Source organism: Seriola lalandi, unplaced genomic scaffold (genome assembly GCF_002814215.2).
Source record: "Seriola lalandi dorsalis isolate HSWRI2012SDOR001 ecotype SW California unplaced genomic scaffold, Sedor1 jcf7180002054861, whole genome shotgun sequence".
Taxonomy (NCBI): Eukaryota; Metazoa; Chordata; class Actinopteri; order Carangiformes; family Carangidae; genus Seriola; species Seriola lalandi.
In genome coordinates this window covers 2,791,854-2,810,623 of record NW_019525414.1, presented here as the reverse complement: position 1 = coordinate 2,810,623, position 18,770 = coordinate 2,791,854, and the positions used below count along the sequence as shown (strand labels likewise).

The window sequence follows — 18,770 nt, the reverse complement described above, 5'->3', positions numbered from 1 at the left end:
CCAGTATTAATAACTGTCATAATGTCATTTTAAACACCCGCTGCCACGTACCCATCAATGAAGATCTTCTGTGTTGCATGAACTGGATCTAAAATCCTGGATTCCAGAGACTTGGAGGCCATGGAAACATATTTCCTCGATCAGCTTCTTACTAATATTGATGCAGTCGCACATGAAAACAAAACTTTCTGCCAAAGTTAAAACAGTTTTGGTTATTTCACTGGGGAGATTTCTATATATGTGTTTTTTCGTCTGCTCATCTCAGCAGTTTGCTGTTTGTTTGATCTCAGAAGGTGATGTCACACACTGCCGTGAACAAGTTGGGGTTTAGCATTATTTGAATCAAACTGTGGTGACAGCCGGTGGGTGGTCTGCTTATGTTGAGAAACGACTGTCAATTTCATTACATCAACCACATCCACTCCGTTCTGATTAAGCAGGTCAGCTGAGTTCATGAATGTTTGCAATATTACAGACAACTACTTAAGATGAACACGAGTTTTCAGGAGCTTCTTAAGTGGATAGACTAATGCCTTGCATCCACTTACAGGCAGTGGTGGCGTTAGCAGGTTTCGGTTTGTCGCTAACACAAACAACAGAAAAAAGTCTGTTAATCAGGAAAGTGAAAGGTAATTATTTTTTCTGCCCAAGGTTTGTTTATTGTAAAACACATAGCCACAGAACCTGAAAGATATTACATGTACATGAACGCTTTTTTGTCTGGCTAAGTAATTAAAATAGTTTTTGAGCTGTGAGATCATTTAGAAGTTTAAAACCCCCTCAGTTATTTAACAGAAACAATATTTCTCTACATGTGATCCATGTACACATGTTCACAGGATACCTAAAAAGAAGATGACTATGCACAGGTATCCTTTCCATCATATCCATCATTAACATCCAGTCCTCTCAATTTATGCTAATCCCTCGACAGTTACATTACTACATTGCACAGGGGATTGTTATCACGTAAACAACCAGGTAACGTTATATCTCACTTTTATTGAAATTCAACTTTTTGTTGGTGTTGGAGCGCTCACTCCTCCCTACACATGAGTGCGGATATATTTGATAGAGCTACAGTACATTCAATAAGTCATATTGTGGACGTGGGTGTACTGAATCCATGTCTTCGTACTATTATGTGTGTTTTTCAGAGCCCAGCAGAGCTCCAGGGAGGCTGAGGGCGAGGAGTGTATCAGCGTCCGAGGTAGAGGTCACCTGGAGGCCGCTGGCCTGGAGCAACAACCGCAGACGCATCCTGGGCTATGAGGTCAACACATGCCCACACAGCAGGACAGAACATAGTGGATAGTCCCAACAACCTTTTTGTATTAGTGTCTTGTACGACTATTCATTCATGAAGTGAACCGCAGTATATGAGCGTGACATACTGTATAGATATATGCAGGGTTCATGCCCACAACTGCACAGTTACAATTGGAGATATTCAGTTACAAATGAGGTGAAATCTGATCAAGAATAACCTGGGTATTTTTTTCTATGTTTTTAGTTGCAGTACTGGGGCGAGAGGGAAAAGCAGGACACAGCCAGTCTGATCAGGACAGTGGGGAATAAAACTTCAGTACTCATCAGGGATCTGGAGGGCAGCAGTACCTATTACATGTCCCTCCGGGCCTATAACAGCGCTGGAGTGGGTCCACAGAGTGTCATAGTCAATGTCACAACCAAGAAACCACGTAAGGACACACAACATATTGTGGGGACTGACTGTGTGTGTGTGTGTGTGTGTGTGTGTTTGTGCATTGTTTTCCTTCTTCTTTTTGTACCTTTGATTATGGGTTCATGGTCCATTTGGTGTATATATATATTTCACTAATAATGTTTCCCCAATTAGAGTGGAAGAACTGAATATTCACTATAAAAAGAGAAACCTTAAAGGTCCCATGTGGAGTTTTCGTCTGTGCTTTTACATTCTGTGTTTCTCACCAAAATACACTGTGTATCGCTGAGGCCTTAAAAATGTGTTAAAAGTATTTACTCTCTCATAAATCATTTACAGAGACATTTTGTTTAATATTTTATTTTAGTTTACATCAGCTAGCAGTCTTCCTTTTACCTCCTTTTCCTTCTGCGAGCACATTGCTTTGTTTCTTGGCACTGCACCAGTGTGAACAGGGTCACAATGGGTGATTTGACATACAGGCCAAGCTGGCAAATGATGAGACGTTTTCCAGCTGAGGCAGGATTCCCTAAAAACAACAGCCAACTCTCCTCTGCATCTCATTTTCACCCGTTGCTCTTCTCCTTCTTCTTTTATGGCTAAAAACTTTACCACCCTTGTGTGTGTGTGTGTGTGTGTGTATCATGCCATCGGCGTTCTCATGCACACACTCGAAGAAGAAAACGAGATGCAAACAAAACAGGGGCCACGTAATCACAACGGTCCTCCATGGAGCCGCTAGTGGGAAAAAAACTTCACAGGGAACCTGGAACTTTCAGGCAGATGTGTAGCTTCTTATGATTGTGTAGGACAATCGTTTTTACTGTCAACACAGTTCTAATGTTACACACTCATCGCGTGTGTCATCACACACAGTGTATTCTGGGAGTCACCGCTCTCAGATGATAAAGTGATGATGAGAAATCTCCTTCATGCTGAGTGTTACTGTTTATTGACTTGGAAGCTTGTTGTTTTTTTTCCCATCCTCTTCCTCTTCTTCTCCTTCACCATCCCCCTGTTGTTTCTCTCCAGCGCCTAGTCAAGCCCCGGTCAAAATAATGTGGAACACTTCCAACTCCAAGGTCATCCTGAGGTGGGACAAAGTACATGCTCTGGAGAACGAGTCAGAAGTCACAGGATATAAGGTAAAAATATTTACACTCCTCCAGTAGAGAGGGCTGAAACTGAACCGACTGCAGCTCTGATGAATGAATGGTTTTATAGATTGCAACATAACAGAGACTGACAGACTGTCACTTGGTCCATTTACTCCATATAAGCACAGTGTTTTGTTTTTTGCTGGTTTTGACTGCACTCATATTTATGAATACACTGAAGTAAGGAAGCGTCTAAACTTCACACTATTGTTAATTGCAGTTAATTTGGAAGTACACGAAGCCCTAATTCATCCTGAACTTGTTTTGGTATAATATGCCGCTGCATATTAATTACATTTTTGCTGTCCTACACAAATTGCCTCCTTTCCTTAAAATAACAAATCTTTGATAACCCCAATCCCTACATCCTTTTATATTTACACATATATTCACAATATCTACAATTTTTTTAAATTGTTGCTCACGGGGGAGTCTGAGCAGGAACTATTTATACATGTTAACAGTTGATTGATTGTCATCTTCCCACATTGTGACATTTGACTTGTCAAAGCAGCTTCATTTACACAATATATGTTTTGATAATTACTTCAGGGAGTGAATTTCAGGTTGTTATGAATCCTTCTGCAGTGACTTTTGTCTTATCCATAATAAGATAAGACAAACAAATAATATATGTACATATATTAATTTGCAGCCTCCTACATTTAGAATGTGAAAATGTGGGTCTCTGTCTTACTCACCTGCAGTTGTGCACATTGTTTTCATCTCACCAAAGGCGTCACCTTAAAGTGGGTCTTTAGCTTCCACAGCCCAGAGTCAAGCTGCAGCTGAAACATATGGACTGATGCATCTCTGCTCTAAGTGTATCCCTCCTGCACCCTCTCCTCTGGTGATCCAACACAGTCATGTGTAGATACCTACTTAGATTCATCCGTGTTGGTTTCAGAGGCAGCACATTACATCTCATGGATGTCTCTGAAAGAAACACAAGCTAGATTTACTCGTCAGCGCATCGACAAGAGCACTCTGAAACCACTCACACGATACGTCATGCTAGGAGAGGAGAGTTATGTCTTTGTGTCATGCCTCACATTATCATCATCTTTCCCTTCTCTGCTTCCTGTAGGTGATGTACAGCCAGGACAAACACAGCCGGCCCAGTGTGGTGGAGACCAACACCACCTCCTTGGAGTTGTCGCTGCCAGTCAACCAGGACTACGTCATCCAGATTAAACCCTTCAGTGAGGGCGGGGAAGGCAGCAGCAGCCGCCAGATAACCATCCCCAAGATAGCAGGTGGGACTATCCTGACACATGAAACATGAAAATGATGTCTGTCTCCATTTGTGAGACGTCACTGCAAAGACACTATGTATTCAGCTGTGTTAAAAAAAAAATATTTACCTGCAGATACCAGTACACTGTTGTGTACAGCATGTAAGGAATTATTTGGAGTCTCTGTAATCTGATTTATTCTGTTGGAGGTGATTTCCAAGATATCCCAGAGAAAGACTGTGACATTGTTGGTATTCATCAAAGACCAGTGTGCAAGTGTAAAAATATACTCCAGTACTCTAAACACAGCACATTCTGCAGCTGCTAGTATTATGGTCTTTTGAGGCTGCTGTCAGTAGATAAGTTGGTATCGCTGATATTTATGAGGTATTTTCTTACCATTAAATGTTGGCGCAAAATAGTGAGTCTTCAAATAAGCCATTTCTCTCTTTTATCTTTAGCAGTAAAACACAGTCTCTTATCCACAGACTGAGAAGTATATATCATAAAACAACAAAATGGACTCAGACATGCAAAGAATTTTGCCAGAAGCTGGATGTTAAAAGATTTTTCCTTTTAATCAAACTATGGCTGTTGCTGTGCCCCCCTCACTGGTCGAGCTCTTTGAAAGTCAGGTTGTCCTATAATTGAGTGTAGCGCACCAGTGCCATCTATTGATGTAGTGATGGACTCACATCACACAGTTCTCTGCATGAACGTGTTTCTAAAGCTATAGGTTATGTTTTGTACTGTGACGATTTATGTGAAACCATGGAGTTCATGTTTAAGACATGTTTAAAAGAACTAGGTTTTTTTTTTTCAAACATTTTTTGATCTCACCACACATTAAGAATAAGATTTGTTTATGTATTTCAGGCTCCACACCCATAGGAGCAGCCCCAGAGGCCTCTGCATATCCCTTGGTTAACCTCGCAGCCCTAATCCTCACAGCCAGGACTGTGCTATGACAAACGTGTGCAGGACCCAGGCACTACAGCTGCTTATTAAGAGGTGAAACAGCAGGTCAAAGACAAGAAGAGACTGACAGCAGCATTTCCACCTGCTCCCTACCCTACCCTACTGTGTCTTTCCTCTTCCGTCTACAAAGATCTCTTTGTGAGGAAGATTCTTTTCCTCTACCTTTCTAAAGGAGTTACTGAAAGGAAGTGGCTCTTTCAGAAGTTGTGTTTATGGAACTGAAAGGACACCGTGACTTGACTGCAGTTTCTTTGAAGATGTTTTTCTTTTTCAATGCTCCGTTCTAACCAATGGGATTCTCAAATGGATTTCACCATGGAGGCCCGATGTTGTGTGATGCACAGTAGGATGTGTATATGCTTTCTCTGTGGGACTGTGCAGGTTTTGTTAAATGGATATGTATGTACCACTGGACTTTTCTCGGATGATGGGATTGTATCTTAACTGGGGATGGAGGACAGCTAAAGCAACTCATTCTCAAACGAGTGAAGTTATATTTAAGCTTGACTTAAGACAAAAAATGGATTGAAGTCATTTTCCTCCTCTCTCTCTCTGGACTGTTTTTGAGAAACTTCCTGAACTTTCTCAAAAGAAAAACCAACTGTTACTAATCCTTACAAGAAAAAAAAAAAAAGAAAACAGGGAGCTAAGCCTCATTGCTTTATGACAAACCAGAATTTGGGACCTTTGTAACTTTGCCTGGATTTTATTCATGCTTTTACGTTATACCACGTTTCATCGAAACCTCAGAGTTGCCATGAAACTGACTGGAACCAAAGGTATTGAGCCAACAAGGTTCAGTTCCACCTGTTGTATCATTGTGAGAAAATGCAGCGCGTACACCCCCCCCCCCCAATATGGCTTCCATCGGCTTGTGTTGATTGAATCGATGTCTCCCTCATCCATGATAAGTGTGTAACAAAGGCACGCTGAGCATTGTGTGAGCCGCATTGTTGTACACTGTATGTATGAAATCCTCAGGTCCCAAATGAGCCTTAAGTCTTATGATTATTATCCATGTTTTTATTATTCAAGGAAATTTTTATTTATTTTCCTCCTCTGTTTTTATCCACATTGTGTTTTGGCTCACTCATGCTATAATTTATGAATAACTGACCTTACTGTACCCTGAGTATGTTCCAGATTTTTTCACTTTTGTTACTTTGTAGATCATATTTTTGGGCGTTTTGGGCTCAGAAACAACATGCCTTTCTCCTATGTCTTTCATGATGAGCACTGTAATACAGTACAAGTGGCAGCTTATTACTTAGTAGGGATGGTATTTTACTGTCAGCTGCTGTTTGGCATGAGATTGGTCAGTGTACGTACCTACGTTTGCTTAGGATGTCTGAATGGATCAACCTGCTTTTAATAAACATAATGCCATTTTCCTCCATTTCCTTCTTTGATGTCATAGAAGAGCAACACGTCCTTTGTTTCAAATGTTAGAGCTCCTTCGGCGTCAGGCAGTGGGAAGTAAAAAGCACTTATGGTCCACCTCAGCGGATGGAGTTTGCTCTGGAAAAAGCCAACAAGTGGACCTTGACTTTGATGATTTTTATCTTTGTCAAACTACCGTTTCTAATATCATGAATAAACCTTTACATCTTTCATCAACTTGACATCAAGGTCACGCTGAAAAAATTACCAGCCGGAGTCAGTTTATATTAATGTATCACCCTAACCCGACTCACAGTTGTAAGTCAAGGTTTGTCAGATTATATTATAGCCCTTATTTTATCTAAGTCATCATGATAATAGATAACGTAGAGTGTGAATATGCAGATAATGTCTTCATGTCTTTGTGGAAGTTAAACTGTAGTCAACTCTGCAACACAAATCGCTTTAACCAAACGTTATTTTGTGTAGCTGTGTGTGAAAAGCCTTCCAGTCCATTTCTCTGTTCAAGAACACTTGAAATTCTTTGTTAAGTTTGGAGTTTCTTGCATGAAGCCTATTCCATTCAATTAAAAGATCAGGGCTTGACTTGGCAATTTCAGAGTGTGAATTGCCAATTCAATTTAGTGAATGTTAATCTCTTTAAGCCCCTCTGCTGTAGCTTTATTTCTGTGCATAGGGTAATTGTTACACTGTGGGGCAAATCTCCGTTTTCAAATCACACGAGCCCGTTAGAGAACGAGCGGTGTTATCCCTCCATGGAAGCTCCTGATCAATATTGTGAAAACAGATACTCGTAGGTGCAATCAATATCTGCGGATCCATACCTATAAACTGAGTTTGTCACCTTCTTGAGATTTGTTTGGTGCTCTCGCAGTGATCTTTCCACCCACTGGCCTCATCAGTTTGTTCTGTACTCTATGCTGTGTCTGCATGACAGTGAGCTATAACAATCAGCAGTCATCTGTTGTGAAGAGAAGAAGCTTGAAAGGGCAGGATATCAATGCCCTACATCTGAATATCACCCCACTAAATAGATTATATAACTCCCCCTATCATAGCAATCATTTTCCTAGACATTCAAACACCAGTGAGAATGTTGTGTGTGTCAGTTTTAAAGCAGATGGGGTTTATACACGTCAGATTCTAACACTTTATCTGAGCTGTAGGATGCATTAGCAGCATATGAACAAGAAACCCTGTGTGTATTCATTGCACTCATCTTAAATAAACTAAACTAAAATAAACTATTGATATATAAACGTAAAACTTAATTTTATATTGCATTGTTTTCCATTACTGAAAGAAAACGTAGCTGTACTCCATTATCGGGCCTAGACGACAATATGCAAATTCCAGCCATAATAAGACACAGATATTCGGTAGAGATCAAACAGAGAGATTCTCCTCTCATCTTTTGCTTCTTTTTTTTTTTTTTCTCTCCTCTTTATTCTTTTCGAAGGAACGCAAATACAATGTACAGCAAAGACACAGCACCGAGCAATGGAGAGCAGCAGAGCAGAGGAGATGAAGCTGCTGTGGAGGAGGAGGAGGAGCAGGAGGAGGGCTCTGTACAGAGAGGAGTGAGCTAGGTTTAAGGGTCAGCCAGAGGTCGTCCAATCAGACTTTGGCACCAAGTGTCTCAGCTACAGCCAAGTGGCTGCCATTTATCACAGTCTGGTTATTACTTGTCAGATTTCCTTGAGCAGGGAGGTAAGTTTGACCTTCCAGGTTGATCCAAGGATGATTTGGATAATTTTGCCTCTAGTGAACGATAGTGAGAAGGATTTCAGCTGGGTAATGCTTAATGTTGTTGCAAAGCTCTCTTCTTTTAGGTAACTGGTGCCCCCTAGTGTACATGGAACCCATGGCCATTAACTACTTGACATCTTCACAATCCACCAAACGCCACCAAAAATACAGTACAAGGTATTATGCATGGCTGCATTGATTTCTTTTTTTTTCTATTATTTTTTGTCTTTTTTTTTTTTTTTTTTTTTTGCACCTTCCAGTTTGACACCCATATCCATGAGATCACCATCACTTTAAAGGATTTGGAACCAAAATATGAAACACAACAGGAGTTACACTGCACATGTGAAATATTAACTGTAAAGTTTAGTGTCTGAAAGCCAAATTTACACCTCAGTAATACTTTCATAAACCTGACATGACAGTTTTTAACATCGTCTTTTCTCAGTTGAATGATTTTGCTGCTGCATGTACTGATTTACTGAAGTACATGACTTTTGTATAAAAAAATGCCTTTTGCACAGAGGTAATATTAAAGACTCCATAGTTAAAGGAAAACTTTGCCATGTCAAGTTTATGCGTTTGACTTTCTGGCACTTGTGTAATTAAAAGTAGCTTGTTCATATAAAGTTATTTCATACAAAATCAGAGTTTGTACAATTTGACTGCTACCTTACTTGGCACATTACATGTCTATGGCATCCCTCTAACATTCATGTACCAAATCACACACAACTAAAAGTTCAAAGATGATGCCCCTACTGTTTATTTTAATTTATTTCTAACACTGCACTTAGTTTGAAAGAGTATTGGAAGGGCTCTGATGCATGACACCATTTCAGCAGAGAATCTTAAACCATGAAGAAAATTTGTTGTAGAATAACCAGCTATGAAAAACATCCGTCACCACAACTGAAAATATATAGCCTACTTTACATTCCTTCATGGGGAAATTTAGTTCAAAGCAAACTGATTGGTAAAAGTATATGAAACAGCACCGGTGGCTGGGAACGAGTTAAAAAAGGTTGTAACTGATCGAACGAACTGTCGCCACTGTGCCGTCGCTGGATGTGGCGATTAACAAACAACCGAGCGCGTTGTGTGCTTGATATTTCCCACTTTCTATGATGAATACTCTTCATTTCCTGTCAGGAAGCTTCATTTCCTTTCTTACATGTCAGAGCTCAGATCTGACTTCGGATTGAGAATACTTCGGCCTTTTACATCTTTTGTGATTTACCACTGTGTTTCCTTCATGATTCTGGATATCGCGATCCGTCCTTCTTATGAGTCCATATCCATATTACTCAATTACAATCCAATAATGCAAGAAATGATCATGCAAATATTATCTCAAATACTAGTTTTAGTGATGCAGCAGCCCGTTCTGCGACTTGAAGAAGGGTGTGAGTCTACTCTATGTACTTACTACACAAAATGGCCATAGTGGTATCTATCCTGCTGAATTCTCAAAGCACGTCTAAAGGCTGGGGAAGGAGAGAAACCGGGCTCACCCTGGAACATCAGCATGCTCAGAAACTACATTGCCACCATTTGAATAAATACAACAGGTACACTGTGTGTATTAACAGCTGCTACTGTCCAGAGACATATGCAGAAACTCTCAAAACGTCCAATCAAAGTCCAGCACGATGCAGCAGCTTGAACCTTGAGCCCTTGCACACCTCGTGGAGAAATACATTTTACAGTAAAGTCTTACAAGTGAGACAGATAAAGGGGGGTGTGGGGATCAGACTAGCTCCAACTTTATACCTTAACAAAAACTTGAACAAACACCAACAGAGGACCCTATGGGCACAGCATGAGCCTGGCTAATCAGTGCATCCTCATCAGTCAGTGTAATGGACGTGGGACGGCGCTCATTTGTTCATTTGACAGGCGACGCAGGAGGGAAAAATGAACATTGAATTTCTTCTGCTCTCACTAAACCCTGCTTCACTAGATGCTTCAACAGTACTGGAGCTACATGTAATGGATTCTTTGACTTATTAAGAAACTGTTAGCACACGCAGTAGTTTTTTTTTTTCAGCACACACAGTAGGAGTCTGATGATTTCCTATTATTAAGTACAGCATGACAGACATGTAAAAGACACTTTTCATGGCCATTTTTTTTTTCACATATTCCTAATTTTCCAAATGATACTTTCTGCTTGGGATGGGACCGATATGACACGTGACCTTAGATTATTCCACAGTGTGAATGAGTGCACAGATTATCTAAACAAGCCCCTTCTACGCTAATTCCCTTTGACCTTTGAGGAGTACTGAAGCAAGTGGTTGGAATATAGAGGCCCTGAGAGCTTTGCAGGGAATTTAGTTGGATTATCTCTTTAATTGTTCCAGACGTTTGGAATTATTTTGGTGGCATAAATGTCAAGCGATCAAAGACCATGAATAATGTTTACTTTTCTTCTTTTTTTTTTTTTGCAACATCACCGCCAAACTGCTCCACTAAAAGTGAACGATTTCAACAGTGAAATGCTTGAATAAAAACAAAACAGAAGGATTGGAAAGGAGTCCTGGTTCAGCTTTGTGTGTGTGTGTGTGTGTGTATGTGTGTGTGTGTGTGAACATGTACAAGAGCCTCCATTTGAGCACCACTGGCAGTAGTCTATCAGTAGGGATGGTGGGTGGGTATTTCAGGTCGGGCACTGACACATCTGGTCCAAAGGGGGGCACTCTCGTCTCAGCAAATCAGGACTGCAGATAAAAGAGAAGAGACAGTCGACCTTAAATCCCTGCACTTCAAAGGAGGTTGTGAGGCTAAAAACCTGGCCAGATATTATCCTCTGGAGTCAAGATGGCACCTATACCTCTGATACACCGTGTCGGTCCTCAGTGGACGATTCTGTTTCCCTGACAACGACTGCCTTGGTCACCTGCATGTCTGGATGCTGCTGCTTGGCTTCCTGTATTGCTATAGCCAGAGCCTGCAAGGAAGGAGTGAACTGTGTTTATACCTCGAGGACTTCATGCAACTTTTCTAAATACTTCTGTTGATTTCTGTGTTTTCCAGCTCCAGAATGAATTCCAGTATAAATCTGAGCTAAGATTGTTGTGCTTATACATAGACAATAAGTGATTAATCTATCAACAGAAAAAGAATCAACCCATTTCAATAATCGATATATCATTTCAAGAATTTGCAGCTTCTCTTTGTCTTATATTATTTTAAATAATTGGGCTTTGTACTGCTGGAAAACAAACAATGTTGTTGTTTATATTCTAAGAATTAATCTAAAGAAAGTAAAAACGAGATTAAAAATTAATGAAAATAATCATTAGCTGGACTACTGGAAAAGAACAATTGTTTTTTGGTTTGTTTGTTTGTTTTTGCATATTTCATTTATTGAATTAATGTAATTGCTCAGTGTCTGAGATGAGTGAAGAAGGCTAATGTTGAACTGATCTGACGTAGGCTTGTGTTTTTTAAATATATGTGCATGACATACTGAATGCAAGAGATCAAATCAAAATCGAATTAAACCTTGACTTTTTGTCATTCAATATCTCAATTTAAGGATATTAAGGTTTTACATAAAATACAGATTACACAGTAATTACTTCCAGCACCAAAATAATAACTATAGATAAGAACTACAAAGATCCAACTAATCTAAAACCCGACAGCTGCTCACTACAGTGCACATGCTTCTTTTGACTCCGCATTTCATCTGTCCACTTCAGCTCACCTGCTCCTGGTCTACATCATCGTCTCCTGTGATTATGATCCTCTTCTCGATCCTGGTCTCTGAATATCCTCCTTTCACCGTCTGCAACACACAATGTGTTCTTATACCCTGTTACCGCACACACACATTTCTGTGCACAGGCCGGAAAACAGTGTACCCAGAATAAAGAGGTTACAGTTCTTCAAACCTTTTCACTACGGTTATAACCCTGGTCTCATTTGAAATGTGATTCTTTCAAATTTTACAACCAAAACAGTCGTAATGAGGATAAAAGATTCTGAACCAAAGTTGCAGAGGAACAAACGTGGCAGAAATACATGATGTTGTAATATGTTTGACATGATTTGGGTCGAAAACATTTTGAGCCATAGCAACATGTCTGAACCAATTCTACGTCAACAGCTGTTGCAGTGAGATGAGGATCAAACAAACAATGAGTCCAGTACAGACCCAGAGGCCAAGAGTCTCACAGGTGGGACAGTGTTTTTTAAAAGGCCTGCACCTCATCATGCTGAAAAATCTGCTCTATCAGGAGTTACACACCCAAATTTAAGCTTTGTAACTTTGATTCAAGTTTCTCTACCTTGGTGACATGAGTGGTTGCCGAGGTAACGTTTTCAGTGACCAGGATGGGCGACCCTGATGTCTCTCTTCCAAGGCTGCCCATGTGCACCTGAGAAAGCAACAGTCAGCAGCAATAAGTACCAATACCGTCAACACACACATGTGCCTTCATCCTTGCAGGTAAGACAAACAGTCGTGCTTTTGTGATATTTTAGAACATCCAGTCAGGCATGTGCTCATGAATTCTGGTCATTGCAAGTAGGTTTAAACCCTGGAGAGCAGGACTGAGCGCGCTGCAGGTTGAGTTAAAATTGGAGAGGTCCTTCTGTTTGTACTCACAGGGGAAACACTCTGTCTCGTAGAGTAAGAAACTTCACTGAGGCCAGTGACACCGTGATCCTGAAACAGACAAATTCAATATACGACTTGTTTTATTCGGAACATCTGGCATTCAGCTTCATAACAGCTAGTGGGATAATAAAATGACATGATCACTGTTTTCAGCTCCAGTGTTCTTCAAATATTGTTCTTCTTACTAAATGTGTTATTAACCTGATCTGTGAACTCCACGATGGTTGTGGTGACCTCCGACCCGTTGGGCTGAGTCTCCGTCCGGACGTCTGTCTTCCTCACTGTCGGCGTGGGCATGACATCACTGGCCTCCCTGCTCAGCGGTGGGACGGCAGGGCCGCGACCCGCTTCTCTGTACGACTGCTCTCTGTCCACTGACGATGACACCGGCACTGACCTCTTTGGTTTTTTGGGAACTACAGGCTTAAGAGCAGAAACAAAAAAAAAACAAGTTTCAGTTTTAGCATGTTTTATTTTTTACTAATATTCAGTGGTAAAACAAAAAAGGCGGAGAGCTGGAAGCGCTTTGCTTGCAAAAAGGAGAATATTCACTGATGTTTCTGATAAACAAAAGAGCACAAGACAAACATAAGTGACTGTAATGTAACATGCAGATTGTGTTGCATTGTGTTTCAAGCTCAGAGATGTTTCATCTTAGAAGTAAGGTAAAGAAGAAACTAGAAGGGAGCGCAGACCTCCTCCAAAGCCAATGTGAAACAGCACACACCGGACTTCAGAGAGCAATTCATAATAAATGATCCGGATCTGCCCCAAAATTGAATGGCTTCCTCCCTGGTCCAGGCCCCGTTCCTCCACCGTGTTCGGTGCAAATGGGTTCAGTACTTTTTGTCTAATCCTGGTGACAAATTAACAGACACGGGTGAAAACTTAACCTCTGTGGCCGAGGTAATGAAGACATGAAAAGGAATAGATGGAGGGCTCTTTCTTCATTACCCTTCAGAGCTGCTTCATCAAGATCATTAAACTCAAAACATGCCGCCTGTCTGCATGTTTCATTGTCTTTTATCCGCTCCGTTGTTAATTTCACTTCATCAGCAGCATCAGTGTTCTGCATGTTCAATGTTTATATTTTAGCTCTGGATCTTTGTGTTGTGCAGCTTTTTGTTGATTCGAACCATGAACCTTGACAGGCTGAGAAAAATCTAATTTCTGTGAAATCTGTGACAAAACACTCCAGGTGTGATTACACCTCGATTTGTTTTTCTTCATTTCAGCCACAGTGGCACGGCTCTATTTCTCTATTTTTCATTCACATTGACCAACAGCAGCACAGGCAAACTGGGGCTTGTAAATAAAACTTGCATGAACTCATCAACAGCTCGCTTTGGTAGCCTGTCATCACACTTTGCAGGAAACTTGGAAAGCACTAAGATGGTGATATGAGGGTGTCACAGGAGGGGAGGGGGGTGGGGAGGATGGAAATCCAGTGCCGCTTTGTATTGTTTTTGTCTGCTTTCTTTTTCTTTATTTGTTTGTGTTGCGTTTCTAGTTAAAGAAATGCAGAGAGGCAGGTGAATTATGATTTCTAGCCATTTTGTGTTACATTCAGATTATATTCACACCCATATTGCTTTGGTTTTTTTTTTTGGTGGCTAAAAATAGTTTTGTTCCTCTCACCTGCCTGAACAAATCAAATGAAAGGAGCAGACGCCTCTAAGAGCTGCAAACACACCTGATATGAAAAAGTTTTTGGAGTACCTGAACGTCGGGCCGTTTGACCTCTGCTCGGACTTCTTCAGCCGGGATATGTTTGGCCGGCGGGCTGCTGCTGGCTCCTCTGGACAGAGGAGCTGATACTAACGGAGGAGATGGTTCAGAAGGGCCCTGCTGCTGAAGTAAGTCAATACCCAGGCACAGACCCACATCAGGTGACAGATCCCTTTCCCCCAGCTCTGACATGCCCCTGGAGAACTCCTCCATGCCTGTCTGCAGGTCTGTGAGGACGGTGAAGTCTACTTCGGCCTCCAGGCTGGAAGTAGAGCTGACAGTGATGCTGGAGCATTTGCGCTCGATGCCCAGGTGGGTCTCCTTCAGGTACAGGATCTCGTGGTCCTGGTCATCCTCTGATACAGAGCCCAGACGCCTTTCCCATGGTTCCCTCTGCAGAACAGACCAACATGCATTAATATGGAGAACTTTAACAACCTCTCAGAATGTCATACTACAGGGACATTTACTTATGTAATCAAAGGATGTAATCCAAGGAGTTTTATTAGTTTTGTTTAGCGATGAATTTACACACTACACTTTTAAAGTAACCAAACAACAGAGGCCATCTACACATTTTGCATATAAAAACAAACACGCAAATAAAGAAGAATGCTCATTTACCCCTTTTTCAAAATAGTGGCTAAAACAAAAAAGAAAATGGGAAAAAACAAACAAGAGACTGGTGGAGCGGAGGGATGACTCACTGATGCTTCGCTGAGAGCCTCCTCATGAATAGCAGGTGTGGGAGGTGTCTCCTATAGAAGAGAAACAAACAACAAGAAATGGTTCATATAAAACTAATAAAGCATGTATCAGTTCATAGAAATGACAGCCACAGACCATAATACCTATCTATACTATAACTAAGGTGTGTAGCTGCATCAAAAAAAGGAGCAGAAACAGAGAGTTAGGAGGTTAGCATTGTAATAGCATTGTTATATTTAGAGAAACCACACTTGCCATGTACTCTTCTCATTTTCCGAGCTACTGGCTTTCACCGCCTTTCTATTTGTGAAACATTAACACTTCATTCATCTGTCAACTTCAGGGCTTATGTTAAACTTGCACAATAAACACACATGAGAATTCCCAGAGAGACTCTAAAGCTTAGGGCTACTGTCAGAAGCATGCACATAGGGTGTATTTCACAGGCTGACGTCATTAAAAAATGACTGCAAGTGCAATGGTAATGCCATGCACTGAAAGGTTAGGTTCTTCCAAATCCCTTTCAGGAAAAAGGTATTCATATTCGTAAATGTGGCATATGAATGCCTGAGCCCTGAAGAGGTTTGGCAGCTCTGCAGCCTGTGATTACATCTAATCGCCTTTTTCATTTTCTGCTATTGCTACAGAGTTGCCAAGGCAGAACATTTGGTTCAAATGCCCTTCTCTGCCATTTTCTAGAGAAGGATTTAAATTAAAACAGAAAGATGGTGGAAAGGTCTTGCGCTCCTTGCAACAGCAGCCACCTTTGTTCTGTGAGGATGTTGGAAGGAGAGACCAGGTGTTAACGTGACAAGTTAAGGTGGGATAAAAGGGGGAGGGGGGACACCTGAAGCTTAAGCAATGGGAGTTTTTGCTTAAAGGCCCGCAGGGTTCTGAAATGGCCAAGCAGATGTCAAGCTTTGCGGAGGGGAACAAGGGAAAGCAAAGAGCTCCCTGGACCATGGACGTGAACTGAGTCGGTCAATGATGCGATGCGAAGGAACGTGGACTTTTGCTTTCTCATACACAGCCACATGAGTTCTGAAGTATGTGGGTGATTTTTTTTTTTTTTTGGTTTTTGTTTTGGTTTTTGTTTTTCAGATGGTTAAAAAACAAGATTTGCACGACATCGCTTGAAGCTCATGCAATGCTTTACTTTCCCCATGTTTGACAAACAGGTTAGGGGGCAGGAGGTTTACCGCTTGCTTCCTCTTGGCTGTTTCCTGACTGGGCGTCCTGTAGTGGATGTGGCTGTTGTCCATGTTGCTCTGTCTGTCTCGCGACCACTGCGTTTTCAGAGGAAGACTTCGGGGGGGGGCTGTTTGAAATCGATAGCTAGAAAAGACATTCTCTTTAAACTCTGAGCTGTACTGAGAATGATCTTCATGTAGCACGCCTCCTCCTCTCGTCCACTGACTTTGCCCTGTTGCATCTCTGCAGTCTCTGAGCTCCTGTTGTCCAGACCACTCACTCTTTATCTGGTGATGTAGTTGAGCTTGTTGCTGATACGTGGCAGATTGCAGTTCAGTATTATCATCTGGTCTCCTTCCTGCCTCACAGGATCCGTCTTTTGGCCGGCTTTGAGTTTGAGGGTTTACGTCACCTTTGCTGTCTTTATTCAAAGACTTCTTTGATCGCTGCGGCTTGAGAGGGACTATTTTGGTGCCTTCTGAGTTCCCAATTTTGTTGCAGTCTTTCGCTCCCATGGGGCTTGGGTCTTTCATCTTCCAAGTCTCACAATGCCTAGCATCATTCTCAGCTCTGGCTCCGTTGCCCTTTGGGAGAGAATCCACGGCCACCGGACTCTCAAAGTTCCTTGGTCTCTCTCGGCGAATGTTGTGCTCATACTGACAATGCCTCACATCAAAGTTGTTCACTGCGCTCCTCTGTTTGTCCGGTGGAGATCCATATCCATTTTCTTGAATGGCATTCCTTTCTAATAGAGAATCATGATGCCTGTTAGATGCTAAGGTATCATCCACGGGGATCACATCTGTCAGCCCTGTTGCTGTAAAGTCTGTTTCCTGTTTCAGAGACGTTCCGGGTCTAGCTCTCAGAGGGTCCCAGGGTGTTTGACAATTTTTTATATTCGCTTCAGTCCACGATGTCACCGCAAACGCGTTTATACCCATAGAGGAAGTCTTACTCTTTTCCACTTTAGAGTAAGTATCCAGCGCTCCTTCATACGCATCCTGCTTGTCAATCAATTTGCCATCACCGGTCGCCTATGTTGACATAGAGTAGACAGTTTCATTAGCCTAGCTAGATACACTGCTCTACCATTTGTGAAATCATAGTGACCCCACATAACTTCTGTAAATGAGTGCTTTTCTTCTAAGTTTCTGTGTTTTGGCTCAGTGGGATCAGAGAATGTTAAAAGGTAAACAGGTTGGGAAAAGGCTGATCAATACAACTCAATACAAAATTTAAGTACATTAAGTACAATGACTTGGGAACAGGAAGTTGTTCTTACTGATTTCCGTTCAGGGGTTCCTCCGGGGGGAGTAGCTGAGGAGAGGCGTTTCTCTCTCTGGGCCATCTTGCTGTTCGGCTGCCTCAAAGCCCTCTTCAGCTCATTGATGCTGGCCTGGTGCTTTTGTAGAACATCCTCTGGCTTGTCCAAGAACTGCTGCTCACAAAGTGAAGGGCACATCAGGGAGACGAATTAACATGGTAAAAATCCTAGCTCCAAGTCTATTAGATGCTGACAGTCATTTCTGCAACTGAAGGAAAAAAAAAAAAATGAATAGAGAGATTTTAAAATCTATACTCTAAATCTGCTCTGATTAGGACGTGGTCCAGGATTGGCTGTTTTCTGTTTTGTAACTGTGCTGTGCCTCAGACAATAGAGGTGTTAATGATGAATAGAAACAGATACAGACCTCATTATAGCTCACTCAGATCAAGTCTCATCAACATTTTTCTTTTATCTTGCATTTTAATCGAAAGGAGAAGTTTAAAAATATCATAATGCTTCCAAAGATACACCTTAAACATTATCATGAATGACCATTTGCACTCTGCCTTAGTGAGCACCACACAAAACCCAAACTGATTTAGGTTCGTGTTCATTCACTTATCAAGACAGATAACAAATGTTTTTAACCAATAATAATGCTCAGAAAACACAAGAGCGACATGCACAGATATGATTCTACAGATTACACAGACAGGGATGCACCAAACAATTATGTGTGCCGTGGAAAAAAAATAATCTGAATGTTTTAACATGAACGTCGCTGTTTGCTGTTGACTATGCTCTAAAAGTATTTGACAGGTACAGGTATGGGTATGAGACAACACAGCACACCTGGTGGAGGTCACACACAGCAAGAGCCAAAAAGAGAGGACAAGCAGTACCTCCTGTTTGGGCCGAGGGATGGCCAGATCCTTGTCCAACAGATGAGGGAGCCCAAGGTGGGGCAAGTGAGATGAAGTGCAGGGTTTTTGAGCAAAGCAGGAGGTTGAAGGATTGGGAAGGGGAGGGGAGGGAGGGAGGG

The 18,770-nt window shown here is 41.5% G+C and overlaps 3 protein-coding genes across 5 annotated transcripts in view; 1 reads left to right on the top strand and 2 right to left on the bottom strand.

Annotated features, from left to right (window-relative positions):
- The window catches only part of cntn3a.1 (contactin 3a, tandem duplicate 1), a 72,411-nt gene extending 65,966 nt beyond the window's left edge, over positions 1–6,445 (top strand). For both annotated transcript variants that reach the window (XM_023427705.1, XM_023427704.1), the window contains exons 19-23: positions 1,158–1,273; positions 1,514–1,700; positions 2,717–2,829; positions 3,929–4,097; positions 4,953–6,445. In XM_023427705.1, the coding sequence (XP_023283473.1) occupies positions 1,158–1,273; positions 1,514–1,700; positions 2,717–2,829; positions 3,929–4,097; positions 4,953–5,044 (677 nt within the window). In that variant the 3' untranslated portion in view covers positions 5,045–6,445. The remainder of the gene's footprint in view (positions 1–1,157; positions 1,274–1,513; positions 1,701–2,716; positions 2,830–3,928; positions 4,098–4,952) is intronic.
- Positions 6,446–7,835: 1,390 nt separating this feature from the next.
- The window catches only part of si:dkey-178k16.1 (band 4.1-like protein 1), a 47,744-nt gene continuing 36,809 nt past the window's right edge, over positions 7,836–18,770 (bottom strand). Inside the window, exons 14-23 of one of the 2 annotated variants that reach the window (XM_023427629.1) lie at positions 18,631–18,660; positions 17,744–17,899; positions 15,270–15,320; positions 14,554–14,955; positions 13,036–13,257; positions 12,823–12,882; positions 12,503–12,592; positions 11,920–12,000; positions 11,041–11,157; positions 7,836–10,927 (exon numbers count right to left, since the gene is read on the bottom strand). In XM_023427629.1, the coding sequence (XP_023283397.1) occupies positions 10,922–10,927; positions 11,041–11,157; positions 11,920–12,000; positions 12,503–12,592; positions 12,823–12,882; positions 13,036–13,257; positions 14,554–14,955; positions 15,270–15,320; positions 17,744–17,899; positions 18,631–18,660 (1,215 nt within the window). In that variant the 3' untranslated portion in view covers positions 7,836–10,921. The remainder of the gene's footprint in view (positions 10,928–11,040; positions 11,158–11,919; positions 12,001–12,502; positions 12,593–12,822; positions 12,883–13,035; positions 13,258–14,553; positions 14,956–15,269; positions 15,321–17,743; positions 17,900–18,630; positions 18,661–18,770) is intronic. The other variant, XM_023427630.1, reaches the window with a different exon arrangement.
- Positions 16,368–17,402, bottom strand: LOC147817894 (uncharacterized). Its single transcript, XM_087179662.1, has one exon. It carries the CDS (start codon positions 17,400–17,402, stop codon positions 16,368–16,370), a length of 1,035 nt encoding a protein of 344 aa, XP_087035788.1.